This window comes from Malus sylvestris, chromosome 16 (genome assembly GCF_916048215.2).
Source record: "Malus sylvestris chromosome 16, drMalSylv7.2, whole genome shotgun sequence".
NCBI classification, from domain to species: Eukaryota; Viridiplantae; Streptophyta; class Magnoliopsida; order Rosales; family Rosaceae; genus Malus; species Malus sylvestris.
Window position 1 is genome coordinate 5,045,764 of NC_062275.1, and position 14,979 is coordinate 5,060,742.

At 38.3% G+C, this 14,979-nt stretch overlaps 2 protein-coding genes and 1 pseudogene across 6 annotated transcripts; 1 reads left to right on the forward strand and 2 right to left on the reverse strand.

The window, feature by feature from the left end:
• Positions 1 to 137: 137 nt before the first annotated feature.
• Positions 138 to 3,688, reverse strand: LOC126608669 (ubiquitin-conjugating enzyme E2 2). Its single transcript, XM_050276639.1, has 6 exons — positions 3,451 to 3,688; positions 2,609 to 2,742; positions 2,474 to 2,499; positions 2,283 to 2,372; positions 1,570 to 1,658; positions 138 to 786 (listed from the first exon to the last, which is right to left on the reverse strand). The coding sequence occupies exons 2-6, from the start codon at positions 2,731 to 2,733 to the stop codon at positions 658 to 660; spliced, it is 459 nt and encodes a 152-aa protein (XP_050132596.1). The 5' UTR covers positions 2,734 to 2,742; positions 3,451 to 3,688; the 3' UTR covers positions 138 to 657.
• A 4,682-nt stretch (positions 3,689 to 8,370) lies between these two features.
• Positions 8,371 to 14,847, forward strand: LOC126608660 (pentatricopeptide repeat-containing protein At2g02750). Of its 5 annotated transcripts, none has more exons than XM_050276620.1 (3): positions 8,371 to 12,014; positions 12,124 to 12,192; positions 14,348 to 14,847. In XM_050276620.1, exon 1 carries the CDS (start codon positions 8,404 to 8,406, stop codon positions 10,261 to 10,263), a length of 1,860 nt encoding a protein of 619 aa, XP_050132577.1. In that variant the 5' UTR covers positions 8,371 to 8,403; the 3' UTR covers positions 10,264 to 12,014; positions 12,124 to 12,192; positions 14,348 to 14,847. The 5 variants fall into 5 exon arrangements, with proteins under 5 accessions (XP_050132577.1, XP_050132579.1, XP_050132578.1 ...); XM_050276622.1 differs by having other exon boundaries at positions 14,353 to 14,847; XM_050276621.1 differs by having other exon boundaries at positions 14,414 to 14,847.
• On the reverse strand, positions 10,371 to 13,899 carry LOC126607820 (SNF1-related protein kinase regulatory subunit gamma-1-like; annotated as a pseudogene).
• Positions 14,848 to 14,979: the final 132 nt, after the last annotated feature.

Sequence of the window (14,979 nt, forward strand, 5' to 3'; positions counted from 1 at the left end):
TCCTGTTTTGCTTAGCAAAAGTATTAAGCTTTTGATTTGATTTGATTTTATTTTATTTTGGTTGACAAATGTAGATTAAATGTTATATTAGCCACCGACGAAGTTCAAACTTACTTGTTATAAAAAGACTCAGACTCTAACTGTAACAACCATGAATTGATGGTACAAAACATCCCACGTGTTGGTCACGTGACAGATGATGTGACAGGCTAATGCATACAACAGTTGCATATCAATTTCGTTCGGTCCTTGCCCCAAACTACACAATATCATAAAACAAAATTAAATGCAGTTTTAGATGGAAGAAAACTGCAGGGCAGGTCGTCCGACATATTAGATATACAAGGCCTAAACGCCGCTGAATAAATAGACCAAGCAAAATATTTCACAATACCCGAAGGAGTATGCTATCCACATATTTTATTTTACTTCTCATCCACCCCTTGATAATTTTTGTCTGTTGATCTTCTTCAATTCATCCGATCCGACGGCCGAAAATTAAAAAGGTGTGTGAGAAGTAAAATGGGATGTGTGGATATCACACCCCAACCCGAAAGTCGAGTCCTTCACAACACAAATGGTTTTCAAGTTTCAAAGTTATTTAAACAGAGGCTGATTCAACTGATTTTCGAAAGCTCTCCATCAGGAGTTAGCTTGTTAATCGGCAGTCCAACTCTGCTCAACAATCTCGCGGACTCTCCTATTGTATTCACGCTTGTTCTCGCTAAACATCCGTGCAGCTTCTGAATTTGCTGGAGAGTTTGGGTTTGGATCACACAGCAAAGACTGCAATAAGAAGAAAAAAAATATCTTAGGGCCCAAGACATGACATGACATCTGCACAAAAACGCCATTAAAACAGAGGGAACTCTATCTCCACAATCTTATATTTCATTTATCTATGTTGATTAAAAGCAATATATCCACATAAACATATGAATGAGTGTACGCGAGTGTGTGGATGTATGAGAGAAAGTAAAGTTCGATAGTTGTGTCGTTTAAAAGAGTATAGTCAGATTGTTTTGTGTTAAAAACAATTCCCATGCATATAGTTATGGTAATAACAATGGGGGAGGTGCAATAAGAAGTGGTAACCAAGATTTGAGAGAGGTGCAATAAGAAGCGCCTGCTTATCTACATGGTTTTAGGATTCTTGTTCTTTGAAATGAGAGACGAAACAGACATGGACACACATGAAAATTTCTTCAAGAGAAGTAATAGCCATAATTAGGTGTGAAGGTGCAGCTGAACGCGTTGGGAAGATGGTTGAAATAAAACAGAGAAGATGGGATATTTTCTGAGGAAGAACTCAATCAGTACAACCAATGCTTCCTTGCTCTTGTAGTGCTCAAATAGATGCTACAAAATTTAGTTTCGGATTGGAATAAACAAGATGGAGCAATTAGATTTACAAAGATCAGAATAGTGCAACGTAAAAGACAGCGACTTATCCTTTCATATATGGTGTCTGGCCACTTACAGACATAGCCCATGACATACTCAAACAATAGTCTCAATAAATCAAAGCACTAGAAGTAACCAAGCAATGAATAGAACATAGTCAAATACCTGAATAGAGGTAAGTATAGCTGCTACATCATAGATAGGGCTCCACTGATTCTGTAGGATGTCCAAACAAATGCTTCCATCCGCATAAACTGAAAAGGGGCAAAACAAACAGAACTTAAGACTTGAAACAGCAGAAATATATCCAATTAATTGCATTCCGGTTAACTTGTTAAAATATGTATATTTGCAAATACGAGTGAACAACCAAAGCAACAAGCTGTGAGGGTGAAAACGATCAGTTATTCAATCTCAATTAACAAATGTTTGCAAACATAAAAACAAATTCCAAATAATTCCATTTCCTCAGATCCTTTTTCACCCATGAGAAGCTAGTTTCTAAGTAAATGGGTGTACAATGATTAAAAAGAAATGATGAAAGACATTGTTTTTCCCAAAAAAGGTAATGACAGGATATGCCGCACAGGAAGACTAAATCTTGATAAAAGCACAATACCAGAGAAGAAACTGTACCATGATTACATATGCACAAACCCAGATATTCCTTATAGGTATTAGGTGGGTTCTCATTCACAAAATCCAAGAGGAAAACTGAGATAATAGACACCTCCAAGCACAGTAAACTCCTCTACTAATTTAAGAACCATTGAAAATAACAATTTTTGCAGTTTGTATGTGCATACAAATGTACTAACTCAAGTAAAAACGTAAAATGTGCATGGATGTATGTATGTGCAGTTTCTGTTTGAACTTACTATTTGGATGAAACATTCGAGAAACAAAACGCACTGTTGGTGGCTTATTTGGATAGTCCTCTGTGAATTGGAGTGTCAACTTAAACGTACCTGGGAAACACAAAAAAATAATTAAAGATGTAGCTTAAAAGTTACAACTGGAAGATGAGAAATCCAATTGCAACATGATATGAGTTCTTCTTGGTTTTTACCTCCATCCCATGGGGTGTCATCAGGCCTGCAGTTCAAAAAATGAAGTGCATAAATAAAATTGTACGGGATCTCAAGAAAAACAATCTAAATAAACTGAAATATGCAACAAACCACAATCTCCATCCAAGACGTACCCAAATATAACAGCATTCCAAAGCATAATATTGTTGTCTTGCGGAGCACCACTTATACCCGCAGGGGGATCCTGCTGCAACCTCTTGAAATCCCTCATCAGTCTCTTCCTTGCAGGAGTCGACATCCTCACCGCCTATACATTTGGGCAACCAAAAATCAACACTCAGTCCCAGTCAAATCCTTTTCCAAACATTTGTGTGCCCATATAAAAACACGCAGGCATCATTGACAGCAAGAAATCAATTCATAACTTGCATCAACGAAGAATTGCGGAAAGTGCCAACCAAGCAACATGTGTAGCCATTCGAGCAACATAACCGAGGTTAAACACAACTTACCTAAAGATTAAACCTATAAATGAACACAAATTCAAAGACTCGAATCCAAAAAGCTCGAGTAACCTCTAAAATCCTAAACCAAATATATATTTACAAAATATATTTTATTCCTAGACCTAATTGACTGAATTTTGATGCAGCTGAGCTCAAATAAAGTCTAAATCCAACATAACTGGATCAAATTGCACAGAAAATCTTAGTCAACCGGTTGCTACCGTACAAGTTCGACCTATCAACAAATATAAAAACCCCAAACATGCATGATCAAAATCCGAGATCCATATCCCAATCATCTAATTGCATCAATCTAAAATTATTTACGATAAAAAAAGAAAGCAAACAAAAATGTAGGGTTTATTTTCTTGTAGTAAAAATTACAATTAAGAAATTAGATCTTCCACGAAATCAAATTTCAAACGGACCACAAAATCGGAGAAAATTTCCATTACTGCATCTGTTATACGAAAAGAGGAAAAAAAATAAACCCAGAAATTAAGAAAAACCTGTTAGCCGACGGCGAGAGAATTTGATTCTCGGAGACAGATGTCCAGAGCCGCGGGAACGGAAAGGAAGGTTTGGCAGCTCAGGAACTTTCTCGCGAAACAAACAGATGGACGTGAAGATTGAGAAACGGTGGCAGAGGAGGATTTCCGCGGTGGCCGGGGGATGGAGGGAGGAGAGAGAGAGAGAGAAGTGGAGAGAGCGCTTTTAGGTTAAAAGTATTTTAAGTTGGGAATTTGGTTTTTATATTTACAGGCAAAAAATTCTTCTTCTGTACTGGTGCTCTTTGCCAACTAGCAAGATGCATCATGACAATGGGGTGTCATCACCAATCGTCATATCAACTTCATGTACAGTGTTGGAGGGGTTTTAAGGAAAGGACTCTCTTTGGATCCCTTCCACCCAATCAATCAATTTGAATATTTGAAATTTGATTCAACGGCTAAAAATATGAGGATCCTTTAAAAATTATGATAACTTTAATCGGTGGATCAAATTTCAAATGTCCGGATTGATTGATTTTGTGGATTTGGTCCGGATTTTTATATGTGCTCGAGTACGATTTGGTACAGTAAGTGTTATAATATAATTATTTGGATGCGTAAAAAAAACTCCAACTACTTGTATCATGACACTTGTGTATTGGACTGTGTTAACGATAACCAAACAAGCTGGACTTTTGGAGTATATTTGTGACCCTGTTGAATGTTGCTTTGGCAGGAGAAAGACATTGTATTCTAGATGTTGTTGATGAACTCGCACCTGAATTATGTATTTGACATAGGCGTTGTGACGACTACGAATGCATTTTCATTCATCAAACTTTCATAATTGACTACTTAGTACTAACTTTTTACATTTATTGTCATGATGTCAACATATTAGACTAACAGCTAGTTGGTATATTATGTAACGAATTTTAAGCATTGGGCCTAGAATTGTGACTCAATTGGAGCTTTATTCCTTTGGACCAAAATTGTCGTGTAAAGAAAGTTATAACAATTTTATCTTTTTTTTTCCTTTGAAAAGGGGGACAATGAGTGGCAAGTCACGGTTATCCACTCGTTTCGGGGGCCGGAAAGACATACATAAGTATTTTAGCCTTTTCTGGCCATAAGTCTTGTTTCCACATCAACAACAAAACTGAATATTAATCCACATTACGACGAGTCAAGGAGACAAATACTCACGAATTTTAATTTAAAAATCAAAACTCCAATTAGGCTAAATTTAGGGACATCAATTTTCTCAATATATAGACGTGATTGGATTGCTGTATTTACCTGTAAATTTGAACAACTAACGTGAACTTAATTATAATGAGCACTTATTGACACTCTACAATATTAAGTGAAGTGTTTTTCTTTAAAATATGATACTTATGAATGACTTGTGCGTGAAAACAATAAATAAATATATCGAGGAAACTATTTTCCATGTTGGCATTGCAAAATTTCCTCACTTGGAAAGATGTGTTGGAAGTGAATTGGCAAAATTAAATTAACAAACGTATGAATATCGGACTAAAATGATGGACCGACCATGTCAATGGTATTTCTAGATGTGGAGCCCATATACCACTATATACTTGATCTAATAAACTAATAATCTTAAACCACGGTAAGTGGTGCAATGAAATTACGGTAGAATTTCAAGTCAGATTTGCTTTTTAATTTTGAAATTGAGGCAAGAAATTGGTTAAAACGCAAATTATTTTTTAGTTGAAAATTTTGAAAAAACAAATGTCATATGAGTGTCAAGAGTGAACTGAATGTCTTTAGCATATTTGGGCCCGTTAGAGATTAGTAATTACTAATTAGTCATATCTTAGAGGTGTGGGATACCTCAAACTTCAGAAGAAGAAAAAAAAAAAAAAATTAATAACCTTAGCAGAAAATTGACAAAAATAAAATTAAAAAAAAATCTTAGCCAAAAGACCAAGAACCTATATCGATATAAACATGCACGTTCGTTATCATTTCCATATATATTTCTTAATTTTATCAAATAATTCCAACCAAGCACTTGATGTGTAATGTGGGAATCATTAATCCCAATTTAATCTTTGGTCAAAATGCATAAATGTTATGGTGAGTTTATAGTTATTGTTAATTACTACCAAACCTCCGTCCGTCAACAAAAAGCTAATTTATGATTAATTTTTATTAATTAATTCTTCTTCAATTTATTTAAAGGAAACTAATGAAAATGATTTGAAATTTTTGAGTACAAAATAAAGGGTAAAGCGAATAGTTGACTTTTTAGTGTTAAAATGTGGTTTTCCGTTAAAGTGAACAGTACTGAGAGCTTTTCGTTAAAGTTAATAAACCGTTACTCAATACTATGATCTAGTGATATTTTTCTTTACTTGTAAGTGAGAGGTCTTATGTTTGAATATCGTATATGGCGAATTCAATACCAAATTAGATTGTCAATTGTGTGGCTTAACCAAACTCCTCATTCCTTTAGTGTAAAATATATCATTATACTAAATAAATAAATAAACCACCACGGCCCACAGGTGACCCAATGGTTGAGAACTAATTCCATACTCGTATTCCACATGGCACGTCATTGGTTCGATTCTTGTAGCATGTGCATCACATGATGGTGGCCAAGAAGGCTGAAATGCCTCTATAAGTCTTCTCGACTTCTAGAAGAGTGGAATGCCTTGTCGAAGTCACCAGCTCGTCTCCATTTAAAAAAAATGAAGGTATAAAATAAATTGAACAAAATAAAATCAAGGGCTTATTTATAAAAATAAAAATAAATAAAATAAAAAAAGAAGCCCATTTTGGAATATGCTTTGATATTTTTTGTTTGAACAAAAGGGCATTGGAAAGAGTGAGCTAAGCCTCACAATGAATTAGTAATAATATAGTTCAAATTCAATTTTGACGAGAATCGAATCTAAGACATTTTACTTATAAATGAAGAAAACTACTACTAAACAGTAATAGTAAGAGTCGAATCTACTTTGATATTTGATTCCTAGCCAAACTAGGGGCTTTATGGTCAATTTCAAGTGATGGCAAAAAGCACATGCTACTGCCTAGGGGTGGGCACTTGGAACCGAAAACCGAAACCGAAACACGAATCGAATCAAACCGCACCAAACGGTTTGGTTTTGCGGTTTTGAAACGGTTTCGGTTTCAAAACCGAATCGCGGCACACAAAACGGTTTGGTTTCGGTTTTGAGTTTTCAAAACCGCACCGAAACCGAAACCGCACCATATAATAAATAAATGTTATATAACTTATATTTTAAACTTTTCAACTAGGTTATAACTTATAGGTTTGTATTATGGCAAACTTAACCTTTCAATTGGGTTGTAAAGTATTGTGAATGGTGATCAAGTTCAATTTTAGTAGATGTGATGCATAAGGATTTAAAGTTTAAACCCTTTGATGCATTGGATGTTGTCTCAATTTTAGTAGTTGTCATTTGTTGCAGTTTTGGTACAAGTTAGCTACACTTTTGGTGCAGATTTTTGTTTCTGTTTTGTGCATTTTTTTGGTGCTGTTTTGGTGCTGCTTTTTTATGCAGTTTTACTGCATTATTTTTTGGTGCAATTTTGTGCAGTTTTGCTGTATTTTTTTGGTGCAGTTTTGTGCAGTTTTGATGCAGTTTTTAGTACTGTTTTGGTGCTGTTTTTATGCAGTTTTGCTGCTTTTTTTTTTTTTTTTGCAGTTTTGACTCTTTTTTGCTGCAATTTTACTGCATATTCATTAATTAATATACGAAGAAAATAAGACCGTCTTATGCATAAATAGGTGTATATTTTAAATTGTACATTTTTTTTTTCTCAAAAACCAAACCGAAACCGTTTAAAACCGCACCGCACCGCACCGAACCGAACGGTTTGGTTTCATTTCGGTTTTGGCTTCCAAACTGCACCGCACCGCACCGCAAAATGTTTCGGTTTCGGTTGTGGTTTCACTCGAAACCGCACCAAACCGCACCGCGCCCACCCCTACTACTGCCACAAAACGATAAGAAAATTGTGGATGGCTTCATACAGATGAAAAGATGCATGCACAAACATTATGCTGGCTCATATCAAGTATGCATGCAAGATAGCTTTTACCCTTGATGTTGTCATGTATAAATTTCATACGGAAAAACTTTCATCGTACCATTACGTGACGCTAGTACATTATTTATACGAATATATGTGAGAAAAATTTTAATTCAAACACTTGATAATATATTTTGTGATTAAGAATATACTACATTGTCATTTGCATATCTAATCACTTAATAAAATCTTATCACATTATCATTTACTTTTTACTGAACTTTTGATGACAAGTGTATCAACAACTGCTATACAATTAGACGATGTCAAGTATGGACAACGTGTCAATAGTTAGTAATGCATCGACATGCATGTTGACATAAAGTGATTAACAGACCACGTGATCAGACCGCCTAACCGAATCTCCCCACCATACCAAGTCATGTTGCCATGTGGCATGTGTACATGCCAAAGCCATACCCATAAACCTTCAATATGCCATCATCATGCATTCTATTCTTTATTGTATATGCCCAATGAGTACGTACCAATTGCACATCAAATCTTTGATTCTCTGTCCCCACGTGCTATGCTTGTCGGCCGACCCAAAATGGGAAAAGGATCTTCGTCGGATCATTTTCTTGGGATTCTAGAAATTTCGTGATCGTGATTGTTTATCGTATATTATGCGATGGGTTTTTATTAGATATTATTTATATTTAATTTTAAATTTTAAAATAATTTCTTATTGTACATTGTACGATGAATGATCAAGATCACGAGATGCCTAGGATCCACATGAAAATGATACGGCGAAGATCCTTTTCCCCAAAATGGGCCGAGGGAAACTTTAAAGCCCATTTCTCAGCCCAATTTCCCAAAATAAAAACGAAGGCAGGTGAATCTAGCGGCGCCGCCCATTTTTGAATCCAACCAATGAGGCACGAAATTGCTAAGCTAGTCGCGAGTGGGTCGTACAGAGAAGCCCTCTGCTTACACGCGCAGCGCCACTCTGCTTCTCTGCGTCCTCACGAATTCACGTTCCCGCCTCTTTTCAAAGCCTGCGGGAAGCTCCGATCAGCTCTGCAGGCACAAATTCTACATACCCATCTCGTCAAAACCGGGTTTTCGGCCGATGTTTACTCCGCCACTGCTCTGACTGATGTGTATATGAAACTTCGTTTTATGGAAGACGCACTCAAGGTGTTTGAGGAAATGCCTGAACGGAACTTGGCTTCGTTGAACGCGGTGATCACCGGGTTTTTGCGAAATGGGTACTGTAGAGAGGCTCTGCGGTTGTTTAAGAACGTGGGGGTTGGAGGGTTCAAGCCCAATTCAGTTACGATAGCTAGTATGATATCGGCATGTGGGAGTGCAGAACAAGGCATGGAAATGCATTGCTTGGCGGTGAAGCTGGGCGTTGACAGCGATGTTTATGTTGGGACGTCGTTTCTGACGATGTATTCGAACTGCGGAAAGTTGGTTTTGGCTGAGAAGGTGTTTGAGGAAATGGCAATAAAGAATGTTGTGAGCTATAATGCTTTTGTTTCAGGGCTCTTGCAGAATGGCGTTCCTCATGTGGCGTTGGATGTGTTTAAGCAAATGAGAGCATGTACAGGTGAAAATCCCAATTCAGTTACGTTGATTTCCGTTGTTTCTACCTGTGCTAGTCTTTCGTATCTCCAATTTGGCAAGCAGGTTCACGCTTTGGTTGTTAAAATTGAGATGGGGCTTGATGTTATGATTGGAACAGCACTTGTGGACATGTATTCCAAGTGTGGTTGTTGGCAGCTGGCTTATGCTATTTTCAAAGAACTAGATGAAAAAAGGAACTTGTTTACATGGAATGCCATGATCGCCGGAATGATGTTGAATGCGCAAACTGAGAATGCCGTTGAGCTATTTGAACAGCTAGAAATTGAAGGATTTGAACCCGATTCAGTTACTTGGAATTCAATGATCAGTGGGTTTTCACAACTAGGGAAGGGGATTGAAGCTTTCAAATATTTTAAGAGAATGCAATCAGCTGGTGCAGTCCCCAGTTTAAAATCTATCACAAGTCTTCTACCAGCATGTGCAGATTTATCTGCTCTGCAATGTGGAAAAGAAGTTCATGGGCACGCAGTTAGGACCTCTATTAGCAATGATCTATTCATTTCAACTGCTCTTATTGACATGTACATGAAATGTGGGCAGTCTACTTGCGCAAGAAGAATTTTTGATGGGTTTCGAATAAAACCCAATGATCCAGCATTTTGGAATGCAATCATATCAGGGTATGGAAGAAACGGTGGGAGTGAATCTGCATTCGGAATCTTTGAGCAGATGTTGGAAGAAAAAGTACTACCAAATGCTGCAACTTTCACGAGTCTTCTATCTATGTGCAGTCACACTGGTTTGGTGGACAAGGGATGGCAAGTTTTTAGGATGATGAACAAAGATTTTGGTCTAAAACCAAATCAAGAGCATTTTGGTTGCATGGTTGATCTTCTGGGTCGAACTGGCAGGTTGGATGAAGCCCGAGAACTAATACAAGAATTACCAGAGCCTTCTGGAGCAGTTTTCGCTTCTTTGCTAGGTGCCTGTGAATGCCATTTGGATTCAGAACTGGGGAAAGAAGTGGCTGTAAAACTTTCAGAATTAGAGCCAGTGGACCCGGTACCTTTCGTGATCCTTTCGAAGATATATGCTGCACTTGGAAGGTGGGAGGATGCAGAAAAGATTAGAGGATTGGTGAATGATAAAACACGAAGAAAGCTCCCTGGCTTTAGTTTATTAAGACTGCATGAAAAGTAGATACACGAAACAAACTACCGTAATTCAATGTCTACAGTTTTTTAGTCCCAAGCCAAAATTTTGAGACTATCCCTGCATCTCCATATAAGTTTCCTCAAACAGACATCTCACTGATTCAACATCTCCTTCACCGCAAACCCCATGTAGTTATCAAAGTGGTTTGGTGGTTCATAAATGAAGCAAGAGATTACATCTCTGAGTGTAATGACACCAACAACCTCGCCTTCCTCCCCAGCTACTACATGGATCCTATGAATGGACTTGGAAGCAAAACTTTCAACAGATTACCAAGAGTTGATTCCAGTTTGCATGTAATTGGTCGCATGACTTTTCCAATTTCACTGGTCGTGGTGGTGGTGCTCATGAAGTCCCTAACAGTGAGCTTCCTGAAAGAAAATGTCACACAAATTAAGCGCCCCATCAAGAATGATTTGCGTCTGTCAAGTGATCAAAGCAAGCACCGGTTTTTTTCTTTGACAGAAATCAGTGTAAGAAGATTAGTTCAAATTCACAACTGGATGAGTTCAGTTTCATAAGAAGGTATTTTAGATCCTTCCTACAATCTGTGTGAAGTAAATGGTGGAGTATCCGATGGTGAATGTTCAACCCTGGAGTTGAGTCGTGAGGACCAAGAGCACAATGTAATTTCTACAGAAATTGTGCGGGGTAAAAGGTTCAAAGTTTGAGTAGCAAGTATCTAATATCTCTGATGCTTACATTACCGACTATGTTTTTCTTGGGCCCCTCTACAACAGGAAGACCACCAATTTTGTTATCTCTTGTCCTCTTGAAAGCTTCAAGTATTAGATCATTGCTCGTGATGCTAATAACCTGGCCAAGAAACAAAGGAACAATGATATTGAGACTCCAAAATCACTAGCCATTAAAAATATTGTTTTGGTAACCAGGCAACCTTACCTCATCAGAGGACATGAAAGGAAGTCCAAAATTGGAGATAGGCTTTGCCGCAATGCAGTCAAACCAGTCCCTTCCTCTGCATCTCTCAAGACCCTGAACAAGTCCTGACTGAGTAATGTAGTTCTTAATGGTGGGTTGGCCTGGTTCTATTACTGGTACATTCCTCAGCCTATATTTTGAAAGTAGTAGCATAACGGTCAACATTGAACTATCTGTTGCAACTGGAATGAAAGGCGCCCAGCGGAAGGATTTAAGTATTGACCTCACCTGAAACATACACGCACATATCACATTCGAGTAATTCAGTCAGATAACTCAAAGGCAACCAATACTACTACACAGGATGTTCTTCGTAGAGATTGCTTACTATGGTTGACTTGAAAGGGTTCATCTTTCAGTATAACGTTGTAAAAGTCTTGGCCTAATTCATCAGCAGCTGTGGGAGCATCTTTGGCTATTCCTTTCTCTGCAGCCGCGCCACCAGCCATTGCAGCTCCAACAGCAGCATCAGTTAGCCCTGCAACTGCGCAGGACCGGTCACACCCAATGCTAGAGCCCCAACGCCCCCCTCCCCCCCCCGGGGCCCCGCACCGATTCCAGCAGCGGTTGCTGAAGTAGCTGATATAGCAACTGCAGCTAGCTCTGCACTCTCCAACACCCAAAGAATAATGGCAGAGTAGTCTATGAGTCCTAGGTACCTGTCTCTCCAATCAGAACTTGCGCCTGCTTCTGGGGTTTTCACAGGAGCTGACAAAATGTTGTTTTCGGACAGAATCTTAACCGCGTCGCCGACGGACGTGTCTGCCGGAATCTCTATTACTGCAAATCAAAATGTAAGAAGGCACTGTTTTTGGCTAACCATTTATCTCATTCAATTCATATCCAAACCATAAACACTGATATCGTGGATTAAACAGTAATGTGCGTCACCTTTGCCTCCAGGTACAGCCGGGAAAGATGAAACCGGAATTTTCGCAAATGCATTTGTTAAAACCCCCTGCAGGGCACGAGGTAATTTCTTCCTGGATTGGATGGTTTCGAAGTAGGCATCGTAGCTTGAAAGTTTGCATCTTTCTTTCACCTCCTGTGCTTCTGCCATATTTACGCTGGAGACAGAAATCGAAATCTTAATTCGATGTCTTCACACGAAGTCTTAGATTCAAAATACGAGGATTCTGATAATCTAGTTCGAAATTAACCAGGATTAATTTGTTTTGTACAAGATTTGTTTCCCAGTGGATTTAGAAACTGCTGTTGGGCTCTCTTCTTTGGAAACTTTGAGGATTCTCTCTTCCGAGAAAAAGTAACCTCTGCATGCATGAACTATATATTTGACACGTGTCATCACCCGAAATGTTTTCTCGTTGCATTGAGAAATTATTAGGTAGTACTGTACTGCCACGTCATCTGTGGTACTTCCATTTAAAATTTGACATAGTGTACTATTTTATCACGGTTGGACTTATAATTTATCTAAGACTAACTCTTAAGAGAGTTTAGGGTTGATCCAATATCATGAACACATGAACTTCTTCTCTTGCCGATTCTTCATAAACTACGTAAAGCCAGTAAATTCACCCAATTAAGTGTTTTCCTAACCCACTGAAAGGTAATCACAAATCTGTAAGAGACGTCGTTCTACTAACATCGCTGCCACCAAAGGTACTCAGAAATTGCGGAAACGACAGCACCAAGATAATTATTGGATTGGGATTTCAAATTCGTTGTTATATTCATTGGGTTTTCAAATTAGTACACCAATATGATTAATCCACAAAACACTTCAGTAGGTTTTTAATAGGGAACTTTAACGGAAAACCACATTTTTACACTAAAAAGTCAATCCTAGTACTATTCATTTTACCATTCATTTTGTCATTATCGTTAAAACTTAAAGTTTTTAAGCATTTTTCATTATTTTTCCTTTTTCAACATGATTAATCCACATCACAGCCATGGCATGGAGGCAGAGGACTGGGAAGGAGACTTGTCAGGGATGGAGGGTGGGATTGCTAGTTTTTTTTTTTTGCTTTTTTTTCTTTCAAGTATTTAATTTATTTTAAAGGATAAATCTCAATTTATTACCTTCAAGTTTCGTGGATTTCAATATTTGGTACATGAAGTTTTTTTCATCTCAGAATTATACCTAAAGTGTTAATTTTGAGACAGTCTCATACATCTGTTAGTCTAGCTATTAAATTTTCCGTTAACTGATGACGTGGCACCCGTGTGGACAATGATTGGATGCCACGTGGAAATAAGAATAAAAAACCCACCCGTCTTCTACCTCCCCCAACCCCCTCCCTCCCTTCTTTTGTGGAAATAAAAATAAAAAACCCACCCGTCTTCTACCTTCCCCAACCCCCTCCCTCCCTTCTTTCCTCTACAACCCATAGCCTCCATTCTCTCCGCTCCGAGGTCCTCTCCCGCCACTCCAACCTCATCGCCCAGCTCTCTTCCCTCCACCAAGCCAATCACGCCTTCTCCACCATCCGATCCTCCATTGCCGCCCTTCAGTCCTTAGTTCACGACACCTGATCCGAGCTTTCCGACCCCCTCACCTCCATCCGCACCCTTACCATCCAGCTCCAAAATCTCCATGCCTTCTCCAATCTTCTCCACCATTCCATCAGAGCCCTCCACCTCTCCAGTAAGCTCCGATCCCTCACCTCCAACGACCCCGAGTGCCTCAATCTCACCAAGGCCGCTCAGCTCCATTGCGAGATCTTAGCTCTCTACAACAAATACGACCTCGCCGGCATTGATGTGGTCGATTTCGAACTCGAGTGGGTCAAAGATGTTGGAATTTATTAGGTTTATTCAGGAAATTAATTAGAGATTTGATTTGATTTTGTAGTAGGTTATTTTTGGCATTTACGCATTATGGTTTCTTAAGTTTATTACTTTATAAATAGAGCTTGTAATTTAGTTTGAGAATCAAGTTATTCACAATGTAGTTTCTTAAGGTTTTGTTGCCGTTTCGGCATTCTCGGCGGTTAGTTTAATAATGTTCTTATTATTTTGTTAGTCTTATTCGTTTCGCACTCTGATATTCAACTTGGTATCAGAGCAGGTTTGATCATCAGAGTTAAATATGTTAACTTGGTAGCTAATTTGTTTGTCTTGTCATCTTCTTCGTTGTGATTTGTTTTTCGTTGTGCCCTAGGTTAGGGTTTTGCAGTTTGAAAAAAAAAAAAAAAAAAACTGAAGCTTTGTTGCATTGAACCACCAGAGCCACGCCACACCGGGATCCGGCCCACCTACCTGGCCTACCACCTCGTCTTGCCATTCAATGTTCTTGTTCCTGCCATCCACCATCGTTCTTGTTCCTGCCATCCACCACACCACTGCTACATCTGTCTCGCACCGCTGCCACCCGCAATATGAGGAATCTTTGCGTCTAACAGAGGTTGCTTTGTCGTGACTAACGGAACTTGCATCCACATCTGCTTGTTGGCAACCTCATGATATATACTGTCATGAGTTTGACGGGTGTTAAAATTACTAAGTTTATTTAGAAAATTAATTAGAGATTTGATTTGATTTTGTAGTAGGGTATTTTTGGCATTTACGCATTAGGGTTTCTTAGGTTTATTACTCTATAAATAGAGCTTGTAATTTAGTTTGAGAATCAATAATTTAGTTTGAGAATCAAGTTATTTACAATGTAGTATCTTAAAATTTTGTAGCCGTTTCGACATTCTTAATTAGTTTAATAATATTCTTATTATTTTGTTATTCTTGTTTGTTCAACTAAAGAGACCGGAGACAAGTTGCGTACGGAGGCAATGAAGGTAT

Bases quoted from the DNA above. Each gene is read 5' to 3' on its own strand.
- LOC126608669 (XM_050276639.1), bottom strand. From the start codon at position 2,733: ATGTCGACTCCTGCAAGGAAGAGACTGATGAGGGATTTCAAGAGGTTG. The intron at 1,659-2,282 runs GTAAGTTCAAAC...GCCCCTTTTCAG, and splicing joins TCGAATGTTTCATCCAAATA to TTTATGCGGATGGAAGCATT. The intron at 787-1,569 runs GTATTTGACTAT...TTCTTATTGCAG, and splicing joins CTATACTTACCTCTATTCAG to TCTTTGCTGTGTGATCCAAA.
- LOC126608660 (XM_050276620.1), top strand. From the start codon at position 8,404: ATGAGGCACGAAATTGCTAAGCTAGTCGCGAGTGGGTCGTACAGAGAA.